Below are 23776 nucleotides of genomic sequence, written 5' to 3'. Positions count from 1 at the left end.
CAACCACATGGTAGCTCTCAATTATCTGTAATGAGATTTGGTGCCCTCCTCTGGCCTGCATGGACAGGTGCAGGCAGAACACATAGTAAGGACACAGAAGGTACCTCCAAGCCTCCCAATCTTCAACTATAGTAGGAATTAAAGAGACTTCCCTCTGCAAGGCAGGACCCTTCCAAACAATCCAGGACAAACAGATCATTTTATAGGCTAAGGATGTATTCCCGTAGTCACATTCAAGAGAAAAGGCTGGGGCTTCTCTATATACCCTACTCTCACCACGCCCACCCACCCCACCCTACAATTCATTTATAGTTAGGTGAAGCTGCTAAAAAATCTACCAGTTAAAGGTCTTGGTTTCTTGTTGTTTGGGGGTTTTGGAGACAAGATTTCTCTGTATATCCCTGGCTGTCCTGGAACTTGCCTTCTAGATCAGGCTTCCCTAGAACTCAGGGATCCACCTGCCTCTGCTGGAATAAAAGGCATGAGCCATCATGCCAGGCTTTGGTTTCCTTCTTCAAACTGATGTCCGAACTGGGCTTGACAGCACTTGCAGAAGACCACAGCACCAGCAGCGCCAGGCATTCAGGGCCAGCCTCGACTCCAGGAGACCCGTCTCCAAATCCAAACAAAACTAGACTCCCTGGCCAGTTTCACTCTGTAATAAACCATGACTGCCCACCACTTTGGGCTGTCTTTTGTAAAGGAAGACTGTAATAAGTCAACCCTTCAAAGACTTCCAAACTTCAGAGACAGCAAGACAGAAGATGTCTCTGCCCTGACTTGTCCCCGCAAACACAACAGGGCTGCTGTAGATCCTCAAGTGGCTTACTTAATGGGGAGAGTAAAGTCAGGCTGGGCAGGGCAATGGGGCCAGCGGTGGTGCTGCTGGCTGGTCTCCTCACCTAAGGCTCTATGGAGAATCTCTTAGTAAAGCAACTAATATCACAGAATTTACTGTTGTGTCTCTTTAAATTTCCTTCCTGAAAACAGTAGGTGTCTATTACACTGAGAAAGTAGCAACTTTTTTTAAAAAGATCTTTCTTTTAATTGTGTGTGTGTGGGGGGGGGGGGGGGGGGAAGCATGTATACAAGTGCCCGAGGAGGCAGGAGGAATCAGATCCCCTGGAGGACTGGAGTCATGAGAGCAGTAGTTATGAGAGAGTAGAATCGAACCCTGATCCTTTGGAAGAGTGATGCCTGCTCTTAACCTTTTAACTTCCAAGACTGCTCTTCAGCCCCAAACATCTTATCACTGATGAAAGAACGTACAGAAGATAAACACAAGTCTTGACAGGAAGCCAAGTCCCTCAAGATCAGCTGTAAAGCATTTCATGCCAGCAGGTGAGATGGCCATCAAAGGCGGAATTCACAACTGAGGAGCCTGCTCTTATCTAGGATGAGATTTTCAAGGAAGCAAAACTAAGGAGGAATTTAGGCACTTTCAAAAGACCATATTTCTTGTGGCATAAGTTTTATGAGTAAAATGAAAAGAATGCTTAACCTCTCCCAGCATCCAAAAATAACCAAATGATTAAAGTGTTTAAAAGAGCTAGGTGTGGTATGACTGACTACCTGTAAGCCCAGCAGAAGGGGAGGCTGTGACTACAGAATTTAGACGTCTAGGCCAGCCTGAGCAACAGAGTAAGACACTAATTATTAAAGTAGCCTATGCTAGTCATAATGAACTGACCAACAGCATCAACCCCCGCTTGTCAGGTAAGCTCTACAGATCTGAACTGGACCTCACTCTTTTGCAACTTAAGATAGTTTCTGGAGGATTTCCCAAATTTATGTTAAGAAAAAGCATATGATTTGTTTAAGGAACTGAGCTCACAGCCACCAGAAATGATGAAATACACCAGGCAACAGGTCCTGGCCAGATATTACAGAGAGGTCTTGAATGTTGAACAAGATGATCTACTAGAATTAGGGGACTCTTCCAGCTCTAAAAGATTAGAAACAACAAACTCATAAATGTTTCTAGAAATTAGAAAGACAACCCAAGCGCCAATAAATGAAATCTAGAAGGCAATATTCCAGGTCATTGTCATAAATCCATCCACTTACAGCAGTGCTAGAAGGTTCAGTTAGTTGTTTTTCTTTATTTATTTTAGTTAACTGGGCATGGTATTAATGTCTTTAATCCCAGCACTTTGAAGGCAGAGGCAGGTGGGAATTGGGATCTCTAAACTGGTCTAAAAAGTGAGTTCCAAGACGGTCAGAGCTACCCAGAAAGACCCTGTCTTGGAGATGAGGGAAAAAAGATTTGTTTTGGGCCAAAGAGATGGTTCATATGGTAGCTCACAACCACAAAGCTTTTAAATTTTTGTTTTGAGTTTTATGCATGAGTGTTTTGCCTACATGTGTCTATGTGTGTCACGTGCATAACTGTACCTATAGGTCAGAATGGGGTGATAGAGTCATGGAAGGTTGTGAGCCATCATGTGCTGAGAAAACCCAGGTCTTCTGTAAGAACAGCAAATGTACTTAGCTGGTGAACCATCTCTTCGGTGTTCATCTCATCACAAACTCTTCTGTAGCACCCAACACAGGGGACTACATCGCCTTTTCCACAAAAGTTTACTTTTCCTCAAAACACTCCCTCTACCTGACTATTGTGAAGAAAAGGATATTTTTCTTTTTCTTTTCTTGAGGCAGAGGCAGGCGGATCTCTGTGAGTTCGAGACCAGCCTGGTCTACAGAGCTAGTTCCAGGACAGGCTCCAAAACCAGAGAAACCCTGTCTCAAAAAAAAAAAAAAAAAATATTCCTATCTCTTTTTCTTTTCTTTTTTAACATTTATTTATTATGTATACAATGTTAGAAAAGGCTATCGGATCTCATTATAGATGGTTGTGAGCCACCATGTGGTTGCTGGGAATTGAACTCAGGGCCTTTGGAAAAGCAGTCAGTGCTCTTAACCTCTGAGCTATTTCTCTAGCCCCAGGATATTTTTCTATCAAAGGTACTAAAGTCTAATAAGAACCCCTGAAAGCTGGGCATGGTGGCACATGCCCTTAATCCCAGCACTCAAGAGGCAGAGGCAGACAGATCTCAAGAGTTCGAGGCCAGCCTGGTCTAGACCGAGACACAGAGACACACACACACACATCTCCCCTCCCCCACTTTTTTCAAGATTTATTCATTTTTATTTTATGTCTATGGGAGTTTTTACCTGTCTATATGTATGGGCACATATGGGTGCTAAGGAGGCATAGCCACTGGGACTGGAGTTACAGATAGTTGTAAGCTGCCACATGGGTGCTGGAAATAGAATTGGATCCTCTGGAAGAGCAGCCAGTGCTAGTAAACACTAGCACGTCTCTCCAGCCCCTCTGGCACACACTTTTTACACAAAGAAATTGCTTTACCATGGGCTGGGGAGATGGCTCAGCGGTTAAGAGCATTGCCTGCCCTTCCAAAGGTCCTGAGTTCAATTCCCAGCAACCACATGGTGGCTCACAACCATCTGTAATGAGGTCTGGTGCCCTCTTCTGGCCTGCAGGCATACACTCAAAACAGAATATTGTATACATGATAAATAAATATTTTTTTTAAAAAAAGAAATTGCTTTACCAACTTACTTTCACTCTGGTGGTGCACACATCTCAGGAGTCTAATTTTCTTCTCTGCCGCCTACCTTCCCTTGAGCTCCAGAATAAAGCACACAATGGTCTTCTCCACTTCTTTTATATTTCTAAGCACTAAAAAGTTGACAAAAGGAAAGTTCCTACCTCCCACCCCAGAATCTGCTCCTTCACCAATCATGCCCCCTTTCGGTGACTGTCACCATTTTGTACCTGTTGCTCGGCCATCCTTGGTTCTCAACTGTCTAATTCATCAGCAGTTACTGAGGCTGTTTCTTAGAAATTTACAGAGAGAACCTCTGCTAACACCAATGTGTCTCTTCCAAGAAAATAAAAGCAAAGAGCAACTCTCCATTCCTATTGATAAAAGCAATAAAAAACATACTCAGTGCTGGAAACTGAACCTTGGCCTTTTATATGACAGAAAAGCTATTTATTACTAGGTACACTTTTGGTCCAATATTCTATGCTCCAAACATTTGAGGCCAACAAACCCCTTTGGTAGAAATAGCAACAAATTCAAACAATTTCCCAAATATAAATTAAGACCCAAGAAAATTCTGGATTACACAGCAATTTCAAAGCCAGCCTTGGGCTTCAAGGAAAGACCCTATCCAAAAAAACAAAGGCCTGAGATGTAGTCCGGAGGTAGATAGAGAACTTCCTAGACTAACTGTAATCCCTAACAGCAGAACAATAATGTAAAGACTGCCACGCCCATCAACTCCTCCCTTGATGAGCGTGCACACCATTCTACCAACTGCAGACAGAGGCGTCCGCCTTATCTTTCATGCATCTAGTCTGACCAGGTGAACTGCCTTAATTAATGGATTGGGATAGAGATAACAATGTGCCAATCACTGGGTGGGGGGCATACTTAGGCTACTAACTGCAGGAGATAGTGCCTGAACAAAGATCTTACAGAGATAAGCACCCAGGGGCCAGTTGGGGGAGTGACTCCTCTAGGACTCTTTAATCCATCTTTAATAAATCACCCAAAATGACATCATGTGGGAGAGAACCAACCACCTAACAGATCTGTAGAAACAGGAGGAAGAGCAAGCTGTGCCGAGACCTGAGGCAGAAGGCTCTCCTAGTCAGCCTGCGTAATATGGTGAGATTCTCTCTCAGGGGTAAGAAACTAAGAAAGGCCGGGGATGTAACAACCGTTAGTGCACTGCTCACCAAGCATGCACAGAGCCGTGGGTTCAGCCCCAAAACACACAGGGCATGGTGGCAGATGCCTATAACCAGCACTCAGAAGGCTGAGGCTGGGGGATAGGAAATTCGGAATCATCCTCTGTTACACAGCAAATTTGGGCCTCGTCTGAGAAACAGACCCTGTCTCCCAAAAAAATGTTATTTGAACCAGTTAAGTTGCTATAGTTTGCTGGGCAGAATACGTAATACCATGACTGCAACAGACTCTACTCCTTAGACAACTATTAAGTGATAATGATGCCAGATATTCTAAGAACTTCGAGCCTGGTGTGTGGTAATACACTCCAGTACTCGTGGCCCCCAGGAATCCACGGCTGGAGAACCAAGAATCTGAGGCCAGCCTGGGTTATACAGCAAGCTCTAGCTTCAAAAGAAAAACACGACACTTGGCCCTTTATCATCTTATCTACTACACTTCTCTTGATAATTTAAAAGTATTTCTTAATCAAGTTAAATGGTCTCAGGATAATTCTCTAAAACATGTACAGCTGTTGCAGTGTGAGTGGTCGTCTCCCTTCCCCACTTCAGGACAACAAAATTCACACACCATGTTAATGTTTGCTACTATTTATTTACCAGTACCAAGCACTTACCAGACAGGACTTCAGGTCATGATAAATGACACCCTCAATTTTAACAGGGCTCTCCAAAGTATGCCTACCACCAGCCCAGCCTTCAAGCAAATCCTGGCAGTACAAGCCATTTGTAAACATCAGATGTGTGGGGCAGAAATCCTAACTAAGAATGCCAACCCTTTGGTCACTGCTACCACAGTGCCACCTCCTGTCTTGTGACTCTGGAAGCTTGAATCAGAGGCAGCAGTCGATAAAGGAAACAGAGCTAAGAATAGCAAGGCTAAACCATCTTTCCGCCTCTCCTTCCTCCCAGACCAAACCAACTGCCAGAGTTAGTGAATGGATAATTCATACCTTTCAAAAATTAGTTAGTTTTAAGAAAGCTGTTGCCCGGATGCTGCTAAGGACAATTGCAAAAGAGTCCCTCACAAAGATGGAGGTGGTTCAGCTGGTTCAGCAGCGTCACTTAATTCAAGATCCCAGTCCTGTGACAACAAGACCAGGGCAGCAGGGCTCACAAAGGCTTTCAAAGCATGGAAAGACAATTTTCCACACTGACTGCCTGAAAGTGGTACACAGGAAAAAGGCGGGGAAAGCTACTGAACTACTGAACTGCAGAAAATTTCAAGTCAAGCTCCTTAGAGAGAAAACATCAGATCTCTATAATTCCAAAGATACTTTTAAATTTTAAGCCTATCTGAGAACCCATTTGCTTCCAGAAAAGTGGCAAAACCTCAGAACAAATTACGCTCTGTGGAGTTGTCACAACGGCATCTGGCCTGAGCAGAGTCTCAGCAACCACACAGGTCAAAAGCAAGAGCCAAAATCAGAAGCCAGGTTCCCAATTCCCACTGGCTCCGCAGAGATATCATATTTCAGTTACATTTTCCTCGGGTTGCTATGAGCAAAACATGGTAGAAGCTACTTAGCATTTCCTTTCTAAAAAGTCTATTAAGGCTAAAGTAAGAAATCTCACAAATTCTTTCTAACTGTATCAAGCAAATAGGAAATTAAAAAAGAAAAAAAAATCCCCCCAGCCACAACCACTTTAACTAACAGTCACATAGGCGATCTTAAGTTATGCACTCAAAAGATAATTTTGCTCCAAGTTCTTTCCCAACCAAGTTCCCTAACCTTAAACCTCTACCATCTGCATGTGTGAGAAATTCCACAGATCAAAAGAGAGCCTCATCTGTCCCACACCATACGGAAGAACTATACCTGTGTCTCAATGGTCAGCATTGAAAACAGACTTTGCCAACCTAACACTTTGAAGCTGGCCCACAGCGTGTAGTTACCACGCCCCCGGCTAATGGGTATGCTGTATTGTTCCATGCTAAACAGCCACTAAAGCAACATACTAGCTTTTAAATAGCCAATTACAATGGGATGAAACCCCAGTCATTTCTGTAATGTTCTACTCAGCTGACATCATGAGACAAGGTTCCCTTTATCTTCTTATTGACAAACATGAAGTACTTGAGCTTTAGGACCACAAACTATTTTCAAGGATCCTTCTCGGTACACATTAACTATAACATCCTATAATTTCTCTCCTTTATTCAAATATTCATAACCAAGGTTAAGAACTAAATCACAAGTTTGATCAAATATGAGTAGGTTGTGAAAAACTGAAAATATAAAAAAAAAAATCAAGAATCTGTAAGGCATGGAAATTTAACTGAAACCACCATGTCTCAGTTCTGCAGTGTCAGCAACTCTGCCGTTCCCTCTCCCATGCCCAAGAGCCCACAACATAACACAAACAGGGCAGAGTACCGTTTACATAAGCACACAGGGCGTCCAGAAGCCCTACAGACACCAGTGGCTCTTCCAACCACTCTCCTCCACAATCCTTCCTAGGTGAAACTCTTTCCTCACTCACCTTATGTCCAAGAGGGAAAAAAAAAAATTAGCCCTGATCTGGAAGCTATTCAGCCTTCCTATGCTGTATCCTTTGAATTTGGGACTGAGGGTGTAACATCCTCTCAGAACCCAAAGCAATCATCTCTTCTGGACACAGGCATCCTCAGGCCCTGTGCACTCTGCTGTAATCTACAACAGAGGGGCATCTGAATGCAGAAAAGCCACATTCCTTCCACATTCCCTTGAGACTTCAGTAATGGGGAACTAAGCTTGGTTTGAACCAAACTCAACAATACCCCTTCCTGAAAGGGTCCCGCCCAGCTCAGCTTGCAGTGAGAGCTGCTAGGCTAGCCTGCAAAGCATCCAATCACCTCTGTGCCTGCTTCCCTGGGCGTCCATCTCAGAGTTACGCTAGAAGCATTCCCCAGCACCCGCTTCCCAGCATGCCTTGCAAACAGGTATAAAGGTCACTACCCTACAAGTGGGCGTGCCTGCCTCAGATGCCCACATCATGGTGGAAAAATGACTGCTAAGCAAAACAAACTCTGTCTCAAAGTTCAGCCGACTATCTTGGCAATCTATTGATCTGACTGAGTTGTGCAATCAGCTCCTATCAAAGTAATCCACCCCAGAGTCACCTCTTAACCTAGCCATAGGTATGTGAGTGTATGGTTGCCAGGTCAACTCTTGGCCTTCTTCCAGAGCCCATGGAGATGATGGAAGAGTCCAGATAAGGAAAACGGCACAACTTAAAGGCTCAGTTAAAACTGAATCATCGTCATCTAGATGAACAGTAAATTTCCCAGGCAGCTAAAGAAGGCTCTACTTAAAGACATTTCAGTAAAGGATTTGCAGCACTCAACTGCTCTCAAGTCAAAAACAAAATGTATGCAGTTTACTCTGTTCTGCTAGCAAGACAGCATTTAAAATCCTAAGCATTTTAGTAGTGAAAACAAAAAAAGCTGGAAAAGCTTATTATTATTACATTGTTAATAAACTGAAGACCCTTCCAATAAACATTTGCTCCCACTTGCTACATCTGTCTGCTAGCTTTCCCAAAGAGGAAGCCTGCCCATTCAAAAGTAACAACTAACTGTTTTCAGGCTAAACAAAACTTTGAGAAGACTAGCAGTTGTTACCAAAGTCTCTAAATTAATTCTCCACACCTGGGAAGACATTAATTCCTAAAAGAAAGAGCGGAGGGCACAGTAAATGGAGGTCAATCTATTAACTGCACCTGGAAAAACTCGAAACATCTAAATGTTTTAAATTCTAAAAGGTTCCTTTGATTATAATCATTTGCCCTTCCTGGCACTGAAATCCAAGGCCTCTGATATGGTAAGCAAGCACCAAGCTACAACACCATTTTTTCTTTCTTTCTTTCTTTTCTTTTTCTTCCTTTCTTTCTTTTTTTTTTTTTTTTGCTTACTTTTAATTCAACAATTGATAAAAACCAAGAACTGGGGATGTAGCTCAAGTGTAGAGTTCCTGCCTGCAAAAATGAAGGCCTGGATTGATCCCAAGCACAGGGGAGAGAAAAATCAATAAAAACGAAGATACACGGACTAAGCATGAAACCAACTAGCGTGTGTAGAGTATGTTTCATTTTTTCAAAGCCGTTGATGCACAAACTAGGTCTCTAAACTTCTTAAGGGCACATGCTTTGTCCCTCAACTGTTTACATTTCTATGAAACCAATATCAACTTAATACTTTTTATCCACATCTATTTTAAAAGATTTTAAAAAAAACCTGATTACATTCTACTATATGAAATAACTTGACCCCTACCAAAATTCCTTAACTGGAACTAAATCAGGTTCCTCAAATATCTTTCTAATTATCTTAACGAAAATTAAGCAAGTGCTTATATAATCTACAAATATCCACACCAGTTTATTCCTAAAACCAGAAATGTGAAATGATCCAGGGAAGAGAACTTCACTCAAAACATAGCACATAAGGCATCTGACTGTAGCATATAGCATTCTTCCTGCCCTCTGTCTCTACGGGCAAATACGTTCTGTCCCCCAGAGCACACGCTAACAAATACTTCACCAGATACACACAGCCCTGGTTTGAATTAACTTCAAGCTTATTGTTTGGCCCAGGTTAGGAAAGGGGGGTGGAGGACAGAAGAATAAGACAGAAACCCTAACCCCACCTTGCAAAACCCAGAAGGGCATAATGCTAACCCCTCGGTCTTTCCAGTTAAGAGTTAGAATCCAGAAACGGCCTGTGCCAAGGGGGAAAAAAAAAAGAGCCACTTCTCCAAAAAGCTTCAGCAGTTAAAACAGCCTGCAAATATTTGTAAAGTGACAGCTACAGATGCTCTCAGAGAAATCCCACTGCAGTAGCACAGATCTCCTAGCCTTTACCTTGGCGGTTATTTGTAAGCAAAAACACACCAAAGGCAGGAGGAGCTGAACAAAGGCACTGTTTGCAGAAACTTAGAAGTGTTTGAAAGGCTGCAGGACCCCAGCATTCACTCTCTGTACTCCAACGGCCGCTGACTGGCCAGTGAACCAGGGCAAAGGCAACTGTGGTCCTCCTCTCTCAGAAGCGCCCACCACCCGCGGACCAGCCTCCCCGCCCCCCCACACACACATTCGTCCTGACCCAGTCTCCTAAATCCCCTCGGTACCCAAAGACTGTTTTGCCCTTTGAAACGCGGGTTTCCAGTTGAAGCGACTAGACTTGCTCTGACAAGAAACTGTAGCTGCGAGAGTGTCCCGACAGGCTTTTATAACAGCAACAATAACCCAGAAGCAGGGGCCGCAGACAAGCCCTCGATTGCTTCCCAGAATTATCAACGCGCACACACACCTGCCATAAACTTAAATGCAAGAGGGAAAACAGCAAGCTGAACCGCGGCCCCCAGCGTGTAAGCTAGAGTGGTCCTAAATTTTCATCTTCTGTGTTCAGCGCTTTTCCCCCTACAAATCGGTGAGAAAAGGGTAACTCGGCTCACCTCTGCCGTTTGGGCACCGAGTGCTCAACTTCCATCGGTTTCCCGTGCAGTTCCATTTTACCTGTGGACACACAAGAGGCGAGACGAAGGGATTTAGCGGCTCTCCCCGCCTTGAAACTTGCAGTCTTTTAAGAGAAAACACAGCTCGCTTCGGGGACCTCCGAAGGGCTCCAAGATTCCCACCAGGCTCAAGGACAAGGGAGTCGCAGGGCACCGCAAAGGTGCGGAGCTGACCCCTCGGGTGGGTGTGGCTTTTTAACTTGCAGAAGGCTAAGGCAATAGTCAGACTCTCAGCACTTGGGTTACATTTTCGCTTCCAGACCCCCTCAGAGGGCCACCCAGAAACCCACGGTCTGCTAAAGGGACACCCCCAACAGACAGCCTGCGATGGGGGCGCGCGGCCTTCTTCCTGGTCCACGTCCAGGCTGGCCTGGAACACTGGGCGGAGGGATTGAGAAGCCAGGGTGCCAGGAGGAGCTGGGGCGGCCGGGGTGCCGGTCAACACGCGCTGGCCAGGCAAGGCGCCGGCCTCGAGTCCAGCTGGGAAACCGAAAGGCACCGCAGTGGCTCTCCCCTCGGGCATCCGGGCAGAGGCGTCCGGGCCCGGACCGCGGCGCCGCGCGTGGCAGGGCTGCCGTTCTGGCGACAGTCGGCCGCCGCCGCCCACCTGCCCCTTTCGCTCTACCGACCCCGCGAGAGGGACGAGGCGGGGTGGAACGGGACCGCCTGGACGCGGCCTCCCTCGGGCGTGGGGCTGAGGCCACTTTCTGTTCTCCACCGCCGGGGGACAGCGGGTAAAGAGAGGGCCCAGCGGGCGTCCACGCTGGGCCCCGAGGCCCGCCTGGCCCGGCCTGCAGCACGCGCCGCGCCCCGGCGGCTGACAGCGCGTCTACCCCCCCCTCCCCCGCAATCCCGGCCCCGGGTGGCAGCTGCGGCGACGGGGACGCCCAGACCACGCGCTCGGGCCCCACCTGAAAGCGCCTCGATGGCCTTGAGGGCCCAGCCCTCGTCCGGGCAGTCCACGAACGCGTAGCCCGTCTTCACCAGGAAGGGGCCGGCCACTGGGATCTTAGCGTCCTTGAAGACACTTTCCAGGTCCGCGGGTCCGGCGTGGTCGCTTAGATTCCCGATGTACAATTTGTTCATTGTGAAGAGAGGTTGTTTTAAAAACAGAGGGAAATGCTAAATTAAAAGAACCCACGGCGGTGGATGGAGTCGGTGGGTTTTGTTCCTCTCGTCTTGCCTTTCAAACCCACACACAGTGACCCGAGCACCGGAGCGGAGGGCGAAAACCAGAACCCAGGGTCCTTTTTCCTCTTCTGGGTATTAAAAAAAGAGAGAGAGAGAGAGAGAAAGAAAAAGCCTAGCGACGAGCCCAGCGTCGAGTCTTCCTAACTCTGGGGAGGAGGCGGGATTAGCGAGAGAAAGGAGGAGGCGCGGGGGGGAAACTACTTTTTGTCTCTTCCTCCCCAACCCCTTTGGCAGCGGCCAGCGGGCTGTGAAAATATCACACTACGTGGGGCAGGCGCCGCCTCCCCGTAAAAAACCCCGAGGGGTGACTGGCAGCGGCGGAGGGAGTGGGGCGGGGGCAGCCGCTCCGAGTGTCCGGCTTTTTGAATGAGCCACGTGTTCAAACTACAAATCAACGTCTCACGTGAGGAATCCCAGCGCCTCAATTAGAGTGGGTTTCGGAGGAAAGAAAAAAAGCGAGAGAACGAGAGGGGGAGGGGACCCGAGCTTGGACCAGGGACCCCGAGCTGGGGAGGGGGCGGAGAGCGGCGAGCCGCAGCAGCCGGCGCGGGCCGCGGTTGGCACGGCGAGTTTCGAAAGGGTCCGAGCTTCGGGAGGGCCAGGCGGTCGATTCGTTTTTCTTAAGACGAGGAAACGGTTAAGGGGTCCCGCCGTTGCAGTTACCGTAGTTTTAACCATCCGATTTTTGAAAAATGGGTCACTTAATAACGAAACCTGAATGACAATCTCGAACTCTCAAGCGGTGGCTTTGGTGACGAGGAAAAGTGGAACCCCGGGGCAGAGCGCAGCTCCCCTCGCGGGCCCCGGGCACCGAGCGAACGGGGCGGCCCGGGCGGGCGTGGGGGAGGGGAGCCGGCGTCCTGGGCGGGTGTCTGCGCGACACCTCCTCCGCCTGCGCTCCGGGTGGCTCTCCGCCTCGCCGCTCATTGGCTGCTCGGCTGCGAGAAGGCTCTGGATAAATGAGGACGGGGGCGGGCTGGCCGCGTGGGGGAGGGGCGCGGGGCGGAGGCTGCGGGGCTAGGGGTGGCCGAGTGGGAAAAGTCGGTACTTAAAGGGAAACCCTCGCTTCCTGTGGTTTTTTGAAGGGGGGAGGGTCGGGGAGTACTGCTACTTTTATTTAAATAATTTTAGTTTGAGAACTTGGGACTCTCATGGAACCCCGCTCAGCGTCAGCCCTCGATGGTGGCCGCGCTAGGGAACTGTTCCTCGGCTCTTTCTGCCTTCCTTTGACCGTGCGAGCCATTCATTATTTTCCCTGTAGGTAATGCGCACAATGGTGGTTGGGGGGGGGGGGGGGGTTGGGTCTGGGCCCGGTGGAGCCTTCCTAAGCCTACAAAATGTGAGCCGGAGAACAAGAATGAGGAAAAAAGGCAGTGTCCCTGTCCTTGTGGGCACCTTCGACTGTGGTTTAATGGTTGTGTGCTCTACTCAAAGGCTTCACAAGATAACTTGTGGTATATTTTCAGCAGGTATTTTAATGGATTTTGATGACCAAAATTAAGTTCTTTGTAGCCTGGAAATAGACAAAAATCTAATGTTTTGCTACTCTTACTGGTAGAAACATGTGAATAGAGAAAATGTGTGCTTCATACTTCAAACGTCTTCAGCAGTTAACTTGATATGCTGTGCTTCTCTGTCAAAAACCTTATAAACACTTTGAAGTGTTCCTCTCAAAGAAGACGAGTAGCAGTTTATTTTCAAACGTGGGATTGTTGTACGAGCTAGATTATTTGCATTTTGTCTTTTAAAAGGAACTTACAATTTTGTGTTAAGTAACCGGAAGGTGTCAGATCATCCATTTTAAATGCAACTGTTCTTTCTAACAGGTTTTTCTTTCCTGCCAAGTAAACCCAACCCAACTGTATAAATGTAAACAGTATTTTCACCTAAGCTCAATTCAGTAAAATGGTCTTGTGAGATGGGGCAAACGTGTACTTTTGACACGGTGTTTAAAATTATTGGAAATCTGGAAAGAACCCTTTGGAGGTGAAATTTTTCTTATGGCTAACTTTAGCTATCTAAAAAAAAAAAAGAGCTGTTCTTCGCCTTCATATTTTTTGAAAGAAAAACGGATCTCAAGGAAAATATGTATTCCTTTTAGCTTCTGTGGCATTCAGAAGTATCAGTATAAAATTTGTGAATTTATTTTTGTAGTACTTCATCCTGTGTTCAAAGCCTAGTTGGAGAAATATGTTTTTATTGGTGATGTTAGCTTTTCTGAAATCACTTTGAGCCTGATCACATAACTTAGCAATTTTTCATAACAACAAATTGATCAGTTTGCTATCAAATTAACTGTGTTTGGTTTTATTTTTTAAAAAATGAGACCTAACGAAATAACTGCTTTAAAAGCATGGGATAAATTATTTTTCTATAAATATTAGCCCATGGTTGACTGTCACTGTCAAACAAATCCTAACAGCTGGAATTTAAACCAAGTGTGTGGTGTTTTGATGAATATGTTCCCTGTCTTCTGTAAATTTAATGTTACTATTGTAACAAACTGAATACTCTGCCTAGGACCTTAACACTCCAGTAATAGAATTCAAGCATCAAAAGGGGAGGTGGATACAGCCCCCTTTCAATTCTCTAAGCATTTGAGGGGTAAGTATATACTCCGTGGCAAAATTTAAGAAAAATAAATAAAACAAAAACAACTGTTGTTAGCTTTTCGAACTCAAAAAAATAAACCCAAAACAAAAAACATCTTTCATTACTTTTCTAGAAACAATATGAAGTCAGTCAGTGTGACTTTAAATTCGTAAATTATGTAGATGCTTTAAAGAATTTTCTCTCATTGCTTGTAAGACTACTCCAGACTTGAGCAGTTCTAAGTCCCTAATTAATATCCACTCCACGGAGGAAGGACTCCCACCCAGCTGTTTACCCATTCAACAGCTGCACCTTTTCTGCTGGGCTGGAAAAGTAAAAATGGTTGATATGCCTAGAAGGTTCGTTATGGTTGCTGTATCCGGGCTGTGAGCTGAGCTGGGTAGGCAAAGCAGAGGGAGGCCCTGGGGCTCTCTGGCCCCGGCCTGATACCCTCGCGCGGGTGGGCACCTTTCACTCTTCCCGAGAACCGCTCCCCTGAACTCACTCCCTTCAAACCAGCAGCGAGATCCGGGACCTGACTGCTCTCGCTCCAGAATCTGTCACTCCTATCTGTATTAAACATGGTGTCCGGGAACAGAAAAGATGGGTGGTTTGTTTCCTTTCTCCAGCTCCGCGCAGAGCGGGCGAGCCCCTCGAATCGCACACTGGGGAAGGTCCTCGTCGGCCACTGCCCGCCCTGGAGCCCTGACCATCCGGCCGCATCCACGCGTGGGGCCTGCGAGTGACTCGCCAGGAAGGCGCGCGCTCGAGGATGCTCGGTCCCCACCAAAAGGGAACGAAGGCAGGGGCGGGGCGGGCGGGGCGGCCGCCGACGGCGCGGAAAAGCGGCCTAGGGCGGAGCTCCGAGCTGACCCGCCGCCCCGCAGACTCCAAACCCGCACCCAACGCCGGGGAGGCCCCGCCCTCGCCTGGGCCGCTCGCCCATTGGTGGAGGCAGCGAGCCTATCGTCGGCAGCGGCCGCCGCCGGAGTCTTCGCTGGTCTCCACCCATTGGCCCTCGGGCCGCCCCTGTATTTGCATATTTTGTGGCGCGAAAATAACCCTTTGCTCCCTTGTTGGCTGGGCTGTGGGTGAGGGGTGGGCTTCCGCTCGCAGCGCCCTGCTCTTTAACTGCTCGCCCCGGTCCGCAGCGCGTGGTGCGCGGGGCTAACCTGGAGGGCCGGGGTCCGCACGCGCAGTGCCGCTGGACTCTTCCTTTAGGTCTTCCAATGTAGCCATGCCCCCCCCCCTTTTTATTCTCATTTCAAAGACCCGCAACCAAACGTTCCCAGGTGCCTGAATTTAACTAATCTAGAGACCTCGTCCAGCCCCCTCCTTGCCCAACCCCCATTGTGGTCCGCAGGGTTGTTTTAAGCAAAACCAAACAACCTGCAAAAAAGAAAAAAAAAAAAGCAAACGAAAAATTCCGGGTAAAATCATCAGCTCTGCCGGGACCACGTTGAGGCTGTGCTAAGACCGGTGAAGTTGAGAACGACCTTGAAGGAGTAACGGTTTCTGTAGCTGAAATGTACTAATTTCACTGACGTTTGGTGGAGACGGTGAGAAAAAATAAATGCGAAATTGGCTTGGAAAAATACGAAACAAACGAAATAATCATAAATAACTTCAGTAGCCGAGAAGGTAAACATACACAATGTGTGAGTTAGGTGCTGGTGGGTTTGTGTTTATAAATAAATTTCTATTTTTTTTTCTCAAAAATACAACGATCAAAACTCTGGTTGTGACAAAAGAAGGAAGTATAATTTTGTTTGATGTGTCTACATTCATAAAATACCTTACCAATCTTTATCTGGAGGGAAAAAAACGAACCAATTAGAAAAATAACAAATTTATCCGCAAATAATTTTAATTATTTTACGGTCTTGTCAAGGGGGGTGGCTCGGTTTAGTTAAAAACCGGTAAAAGATTATTCTTCAAATATTTAAGACTTTGAAGAAATCGGTTTAAATCAGAACGATCAAAGAATTTTCTGTGTATTGTGAGCTTTCAGTTGCTGTGGGTCACATTATCTTCATGTGCTTTTGAGGAAACTGTTTAGTTCTTTACTGTTTAGATCTAGACTCTAAAATCGAATTAAAGTAACAGACTAACAAACTGCCATGTACCATAGTCTTGTAGCTGTTATTTAAGTAGCTTTTAAAAATAAATTTTAAATAACTGAGTTGGTTAAGAACTTAGAAGTAATGATTTCAGGTTTTGTTTAATTCAACCACATGTCACTACTGTGGCTAATAGATGGTGGTTTTTATGTAAAGTCACTCAGCAAGAGTCACAAATGGTTTGAGATGAACAAACTGAATAAAACTTAGAGACTGAATTTAAAGTACAAAGCTTAAAAAAAAAACTTGGTAAAAATCTTAAAAAGCCCATATCTGAGAAATTTTAAAACAACGCAATATACAAAAAACAATAATAATTTTTAAGAGGAAGTTGCATTTGTAAAATAAATTCCAAGATTAATCTAGACAAGCCAAAAACTCCAAAAACTGAGATTATTTTCAAATGTTTTCTCAAAAACAAAGGTTTATACAAGCAGAACTTTTCTTTACTCAGGTTGAGAAAAGTTTTAACTTTTTTAACTGTTTTAACTTTTCATCTTTTAGTCAGAAATTGGAATTTCATCTGCCTGTAAACTTTATGTTAAGTAGTAGATAGCAAATTCCACTTTCTACAACTGTATCTTGTTCTATACTGCTTCCCATGGTGAAAACTGTAGAGTGCTCATTCTTCTGTGCAATGGGAGAATGAGACCTTTCATGAAAAGACTCGGTGGGGACTGAGGGGTTCCTACGTATTTCCAGACCAACCATAGAAAACAAAAGAGCTAGGCATTTGTTTGTGGGGGGAGGGGCCTGAAGAGGCTGGAGAGGGTTGGGTATTTAAACTTATTGATCGGCTGCAACTCATTTATTGTGCATGTTCCCTTGCACAACACAAGTGCCAGGAAGGGTTGAGAAGAATGTACTAACTACAGAGTAAAATGAGCCGGAAACCAACGTGAAAAGTCTACTGCAGAGAACAGCCCAAACCTAGGCTTCCTCACTAAATCCGGGAGAGCTGGGGGCGAGTGGGGCTCTCGCCACTGATCAGCGTTTCCTGACTTCTGCAATTCAAAGACACATCTTGAGTCACTGTGTTCACAGTTGAACTGTCCCATCCCAGAAACAAAGTCCCCAAACCTTAGGAATTAAAGTTTCCTTCATGAAACAACCCAGAGGCCCTCCTAGGTAGCCCTTGAGGCCAGCAGATGAACCTCTCAGTACACAAAAGAGGTCATTTTTAGATTTAATAAAGCAAACGTTTTCTAAGTCTTTGCTTGCCAAAATAATGGTGTCTCATTACCATGTCCACTTTACTCAGCGAAATTTACTCCTTCTTATGCTCAGTGTGTTTTGCAATTGAGCCTCTGCCTGATGACCCCAGGTTTAAAGGGCAAGCCCACGCTACGTGCAAATTCGAGCCTGTGATTTGATGTCAGAACTTTCCAGCTGAAGCTCATAAAGAGCATGGCACCATCAGACATCGTTAAAGACAATCTAATCTGAGATCTTTATCAAAATTGACCTAGGACACTGGTAAAACACTTTTTTTTTAGTATTGTTTAATAATAGAAATGTTAGTGGTTTTTTGTTTTGGTTTGGTTTTTATCAACTAAGTTTAGTGATTTTTGTTTTGTTTTGTTTTGTTTTGTAGCCCAGGCTGACTTTGACTTGGTGATTCTTCTGCCTCAGCTTCCTGAGTGCTGAGTTTACAGGCATATAGGAGTAAGCAGTTAAAGTATACCCCTGCCTTTCGAAAGAGAAAATTGTGTCTGTATGGAGGTTTTATTTAATATCAATAACTGGAACTGTTTTATGGAAGTTTTATTTAGTTTAATTTTTGGAGGTCTAGTGTAATCATTAAGGTAATCTTTCTATTTTTTAAAAAATAATTTTTCTCAAAAAAAAAACAAATATTTTTCCATAGTGAGGTAGATTTCTTATCTACTTAAAATCTGAAATGTTTTTCCTAGGATTTCCATAGACTTGGAAAATATTTTTTTTCATAAATTTAGAAGCAACTAGATCTTATTCTATAAAACTCATGAGGACTTTTAAAAATGCGTATTTGATATAAACAAAAATAAAACATGTTACTGTTGAAAATCCCCCATTTCCCTAAAGTAACTCTGACTCTTCTCTCCCAAGCATCCTAATTCTAGTCCAGCCACTAAACCTAATTCATAAAAGGGACAGGAACAAAATAACAGACCACCAAAGTTAGGAAAAATACCAGAAACAGGCATGATCTCTGTCATACTGTTCACAGGATCTCTGTCATACTGTTCACATGATTTCTGTCATACTGTTCACATGATTTCTGTCATACTGTTCACATGATTTCTGTCATACTGTTCACATGATTTCTGTCATACTGTTCACAGGATCTCTGTCATACTGTTCACAGGATCTCTGTCATACTGTTCACATGATTTCTGTCATACTGTTCACATGATTTCTGTCATACTGTTCACATGATTTCTGTCATACTGTTCACAGGATCTCTGTCATACTGTTCACATGATTTCTGTCATACTGTTCACATGATTTCTGTCATACTGTTCACATGATTCCTGTCATACTGTTCACAGGATCTCTGTCATACTGTTCACAGGATCTCTGTCATACTGTTCACATGATTTCTGTCATACTGTTCACAGGATCTCTGTCATACTGTTCACATGATTTCTGTCATACTGTTCACATGATTTCTGTCATACTGTTCACAGGATCTCTGTCGTACTGTTCACAGGATCTCTGTCATACTGTTCACAGGATCTCTGTCATACTGTTCACATGATTTCTGTCATACTGTTCACAGGATCTCTGTCATACTGTTCACAGGATCTCTGTCATACTGTTGTTTTCACATTTGGTTATGGACTGTAAGTCCAGACAGATGTCACAGCTTTTGTTTTTTTGAAAGGTACTTAGAAGTTTGTGCCCTGGGTCGGTTTCTTTGCTTTTATAATTCTGTACTGCCACAATTCAAATTGATCTTTATTTTTTCACTGAAATGCATGGCAATATATTAAAAAGACAAAGAGAAAATAAATTTTAAAAAAAATCAAAATATCAATAGGTAAACTAAAGGTGCTTATCTCCAGCAACCATAGAAATACATTCAAATTTTAGCTTAAGCCAGAGCCAATGTTGAAACTTTCTAATTAAATTGAGTTTTTGTTTTAAATACTAATAAAACATAGAAACAAGCTGAGCTTCCGGTAACAGAGACGTCCAAGCTAAAGGCAGCATGTCTCTGTTCCCTCAGGAACAAATCTTCTGCAGGAGGCAGTTTTATCCGGGGATGGGCTGCAGTCAGTATTGCCCTGAACACTGAGATTCCTCTGCACATCTGCTGAGAAGCCCTCTGGAGAGGTCTGAGAAGGTGTGGTGTGAAGCAAGCTGGAACTTGTGTCCAAGTGAGGTTGCAGGTTAAAACAGGTGGCTAGGCACCATTTTCAAAGGATTTTTCCTCAGCCATCAGAATTCTTGGGGATGTTTTGAAAGCTGGAGGGATAAGGCTACCAGGGCAGACTAAACTGGAATTAGAGGCTGTTAGTACATATAAAACAATGCAAACATCTTTTCAAGTTTGTAGCTTCCTAGACCTGTTTTTTTTTAAATATTAGTATTAGATGTGTAAAATAGCCAGTATTACTAAACCATAAATATAATTAACTTTAAGACCAATAAAAGTAATCCTGACTACATATTTTGATAAATGTTTAGTTTAACCACAAAATGTAAAGTCATCATAATTCCTTTCTTTGGGCTACGTGTACATAATCCACGTGTGGACAGTCTAATAAAGTAAATAGAATCATAGAAAATACCCTTATGAAAAAAGAGCCAAAGATATCGATCTACTTTTGTGAAAACAATTTTTGAAATAATAGAGAAAACGTTTTAAGTAAAATCTGCGTCCTGTAATTTACTTTTCTCTTGGTTTGTTGTTTTTACTGTGTTAAGGGAGTTGGGAAGAAACTTCAATGTTGTTTCCAGGAAGATGAGTAATAAAGTTCCGAGCGGTTAGGCGTGAAGAATGATGTTTCAATCTAGTGATAGCTCCTCCGAGTATTGTTATAAAGCTCCTTTAGTTATTAAAGATTCCTATATTATTTTATTACAAAGTGGAGGGGACGGTCCCATGCCATGAGGATAACAAGCATTTTGCACCAGGAGCGTGTAAGCAGGTAAATGACCACTGCTTTTAAGCGAACCAAACTTTTTGTTTTAGTAAGTAAATTTGTCTTTCTTTCTTTCTTTTCTTTTCTTTTCTTTTTGGCTTTTTGAGACAATGTTTCTCTGTGTGGCCCTGGCTGGACTAGAATTCACTCTGTAGACCAGGCTGGCCTTAAGCTCAGAGATCAGAGTGCTGTGATTAAGGGTGCATTTCACCACACCCCGCTATGAATTCGTTCTCTTTACACACGACCTTGGGCTACTAATTCAGTAGGAACCTAAAGCACTCTCTTGTTGTGGGCAATCAACAAAAATAAATTTGCTATAGTCAAGCAAAAAGATAACAAGGGAAAAGAAGATCAAAATCTGATTTATGGAATTCTTTTAACTCTTAAATGTCTTAAAAATCCACTAGTCAACTTTAGTGTACTATTTACAAATTGGTAAGAATAAAAATTTGGGTGTGCAGTTAATACACAATTACTGCTAATTACAGGAAGAATCAATCGTATAATAGTTTGTTTCAACTTCTTGTTTTGGTTTTGACTTTCCAGTTCATGTAACTTTATGTGTGAAATCAAAAACAATTGTTTGTTTATTGAAGGCTATCTAGACTTGGAGTTATTATAAAAGTCTATCAAAAAAAAAACTATCATCTGAGGATTAATTTGTGGTATATAACCTAAAAGCCAGATTTAATAGCACTTACCAACTCCTAAACTGATTTTGTTGGTTTTTTTCTTTTAATTTTAGCTGTTATAAATAACAAAAATTACAAATATAACTGGAGTATTATACATTATTTCAATACATAATATTAATATACTTAGTATCTGTTTAAATCAGATTTAATTTACTTAACTCCTAAAGCATGTATCATTTCTTTGTGATGAAAACACCCAAAGTCCTTTCTTCTAGATTTTTGAGACACGCAGTACACAGTTGTCACACAACAGAATATTATATCAAAGCTGGGCAGTGATGGCACACGCCTTTCATCCCAGCATTCAGGAGGCAGAGGCAGGTTGATCTCTGAGTTTGAGGTCAGCCTGGTCAACAGAGCAAGTCAAGTTCCAGGACAACAGAGAAACCCTGTTTCAAAAGTAAAACTAAAAAATATTCTGCAGTGTAATATGAAATTGTAAATTCCACACTTTGAATCCTGGTGTGTATAACAACATTTTATAACTTTATATTCAAAAGTCCAAGCTAGAATGGATGAAAAACCAAGAATTGAGACTAGTGTGTTTTTACATAACAGAAAGTAGTTATGTAGTAGTATGTCTAGTACTAGAAGCTTCCAAGTGGGAAAACATCTGCACATATATGCCAAAGGTTCTATGTAAAGCAACTGTTCAGTAGCTGGTGAACAGAGCTTGTCTCTTATATGACTCATGGCTCAAGATTGAACCTATTTCATAAGGGAATTTCAGGGGCTGCAAGATTAGTGATCCGTCTTCCAGTTGGGGAAAGTAAGACCAAGTAAGGTCAGTGCAGGCAGGCAGACATGCTGGGTGATGACCAGGGGTGACCTGAATGGAATCATCTGACAACCTAACTCAGATCATGGTGATGTCTTTTTTTATTTTTCTATTTCTATTATCAGGGAAAGAGAGTCAAGAGCAAGATTTGTCCAAACCCAGTATCATTACCCTTTTTAAAATACCTTCATCTTTTTTTCTCTTTCTTTCTTTCTTTCTTTCTTTCTTTCTTTCTTTTTTCCAGACAGGTTTTCCCTGTGTAACAACCCTGGCTGCCCTGGATCTCACTCTCTAGACCAGGCTGGCCTCAGACTCACAGAGACCCACCTGTCTCTGCCTCCCGAGTGCTGGGATTAAGGGCACGTGCCACCACCGCCCGGCACCTGCATATTTCTTGGACAGAGGTCTTGGCTGTCGTTGACAGCTACTGCGGAAAACACAATGGTGGAAGGGTTCTTGAAAACAAAATCATGCCAGGCAGTGGTGGCGCACGCCTTTAATCCCAGCACTCGGGAGGCAGAGGCAGGCGGATCTCTGTGAGTTCGAGGCCAGCCTGGTCTACAAGAGCTAGTTCCAGGACAGGAACCAAAAGCTACGGAGAAACCCTGTCTCGAAAAAAAAAAAAAAAAGAAACGAAAACAAAATCACTCAGGAACTTCAGTCGGGATCTGATCTAAACTCTCGTGCTCTGGAAGTGCCGCCCAGAGGACGGATGTCTGTCTAACATGCTGGCCCTTGCTTCGCCCCCAGCCTCTGACTGGCGACATCAGATGTGAAGAGCTGGGGTAGGGAGAAGGTCCCATGATCTCACTCATCTCTGTGCACATCTGTGCACAGGTGTGTCAGTCTCATGGACCAAGGAACAGGGCTTTACAAACAGCTGCCTCGCACACTCTTGGTGGTGAGCTAAACCAGTCCTCCCCACATCAAACTGGAAAAAAATGTAATGTTTATATTTGCTCCTACCTCACTTCCTAGTGAGCTTGAGTCTTCACTCTTGCTTTGGTATTCTTTCAGGGGGTGGGAGGGAGGGAGTATACATTACTATTTACTCGTGTGCGTGTGCACGTGAGTGTGTGTCCAGTGTGTGATTCAGAGAGTCCCCTCTGGTCTCATCCCACGAAGAATTAGTTGGAGGACAATTGGCAGAAACCTTGGGGGATGGTGGCCCTGGCCACAAACACTCCTGGCTTTCACCCCGACTAGAAGCATGAAGTGACCCAGACTGATGACTCAAAGCCTTGGCTGTGCCTCTGTTGGGAAGGTTCTTCCATAACTCCATCGACCTATAAATCATATGGCCGTCCTCAGCTGTCAACACTGACCCTGCTGTGACCCCAGGTCTATATTTTCCCCATCTCCTAGGCCTTTGTTTCCACTGCTGTAAAAAGAGTTCAAGGATTTATACAGCCCTCTGCCTTTTTTACAGCACAAGGCCAGAATAACCGTCAGCAAATATTTGCGGGGTTCAGTTTTCAGCAAGGAAGCTAAGGTGGGGACAGCCGATTATGGACCACTGCTCTTTACGGAAGGTTTATGGACCCTGCACAGTGCAGGATCTGGAAATACTAGTCTCTGTAAAACCTGCAAATACCACAGGTGGAAACAGCAGCCACGTTTCCTCCAGTAAATTCCAGTGGACCTGACTGCGGCTGTCACTCAGTGGTAGGGTGCTTTGCTTGCCCAGCTCTGCAGCAAGGTTAGGTGCACCCCCATTGGAGGAAGGGACAGGGAACAGAATTTTGTTCCCTCACTTTAAATAAATGAGAAATTGGTTCTCATATCACTCACTTTGTGCGATCAAGACATTTTATAGAATGTCCTAAAAAATGCAAGAGGGAGGGATCACTATGGGTTGACACTGGAAGACCGTGCTGGGTGGATAGAGAGGAAAGAGAAGTAAGGGTTTATGAGGGAAGCAAAGAAACAAAAGCAGTCCCCTGTGGCACCTTCTCTGGTGCCAGCCTGTCACAGGCCACTGTCCTGACA

General features: G+C 44.2%; 1 protein-coding gene across 1 annotated transcript in view; it reads right to left on the bottom strand.

Annotated features, from left to right (window-relative positions):
* The window catches only part of Igf2bp3 (insulin like growth factor 2 mRNA binding protein 3), a 140061-nt gene extending 128558 nt beyond the window's left edge, over positions 1-11503 (bottom strand). The window contains exons 1-2 of the mRNA XM_041640604.1: positions 11190-11503; positions 10219-10279 (exon numbers count right to left, since the gene is read on the bottom strand). Of these exons, the coding sequence (XP_041496538.1) occupies positions 10219-10279; positions 11190-11364 (236 nt within the window). The 5' untranslated portion in view covers positions 11365-11503. The remainder of the gene's footprint in view (positions 1-10218; positions 10280-11189) is intronic.
* Positions 11504-23776: the final 12273 nt, after the last annotated feature.

This window comes from Microtus oregoni, unplaced genomic scaffold, assembly GCF_018167655.1.
Source record: "Microtus oregoni isolate MIOR12 unplaced genomic scaffold, Mior012 000064F_ref0000363, whole genome shotgun sequence".
NCBI classification, from domain to species: domain Eukaryota; kingdom Metazoa; phylum Chordata; class Mammalia; order Rodentia; family Cricetidae; genus Microtus; species Microtus oregoni.
Note: the sequence above shows the minus strand (reverse complement) of the source record. Positions and strands in the feature narration are given on the sequence as shown.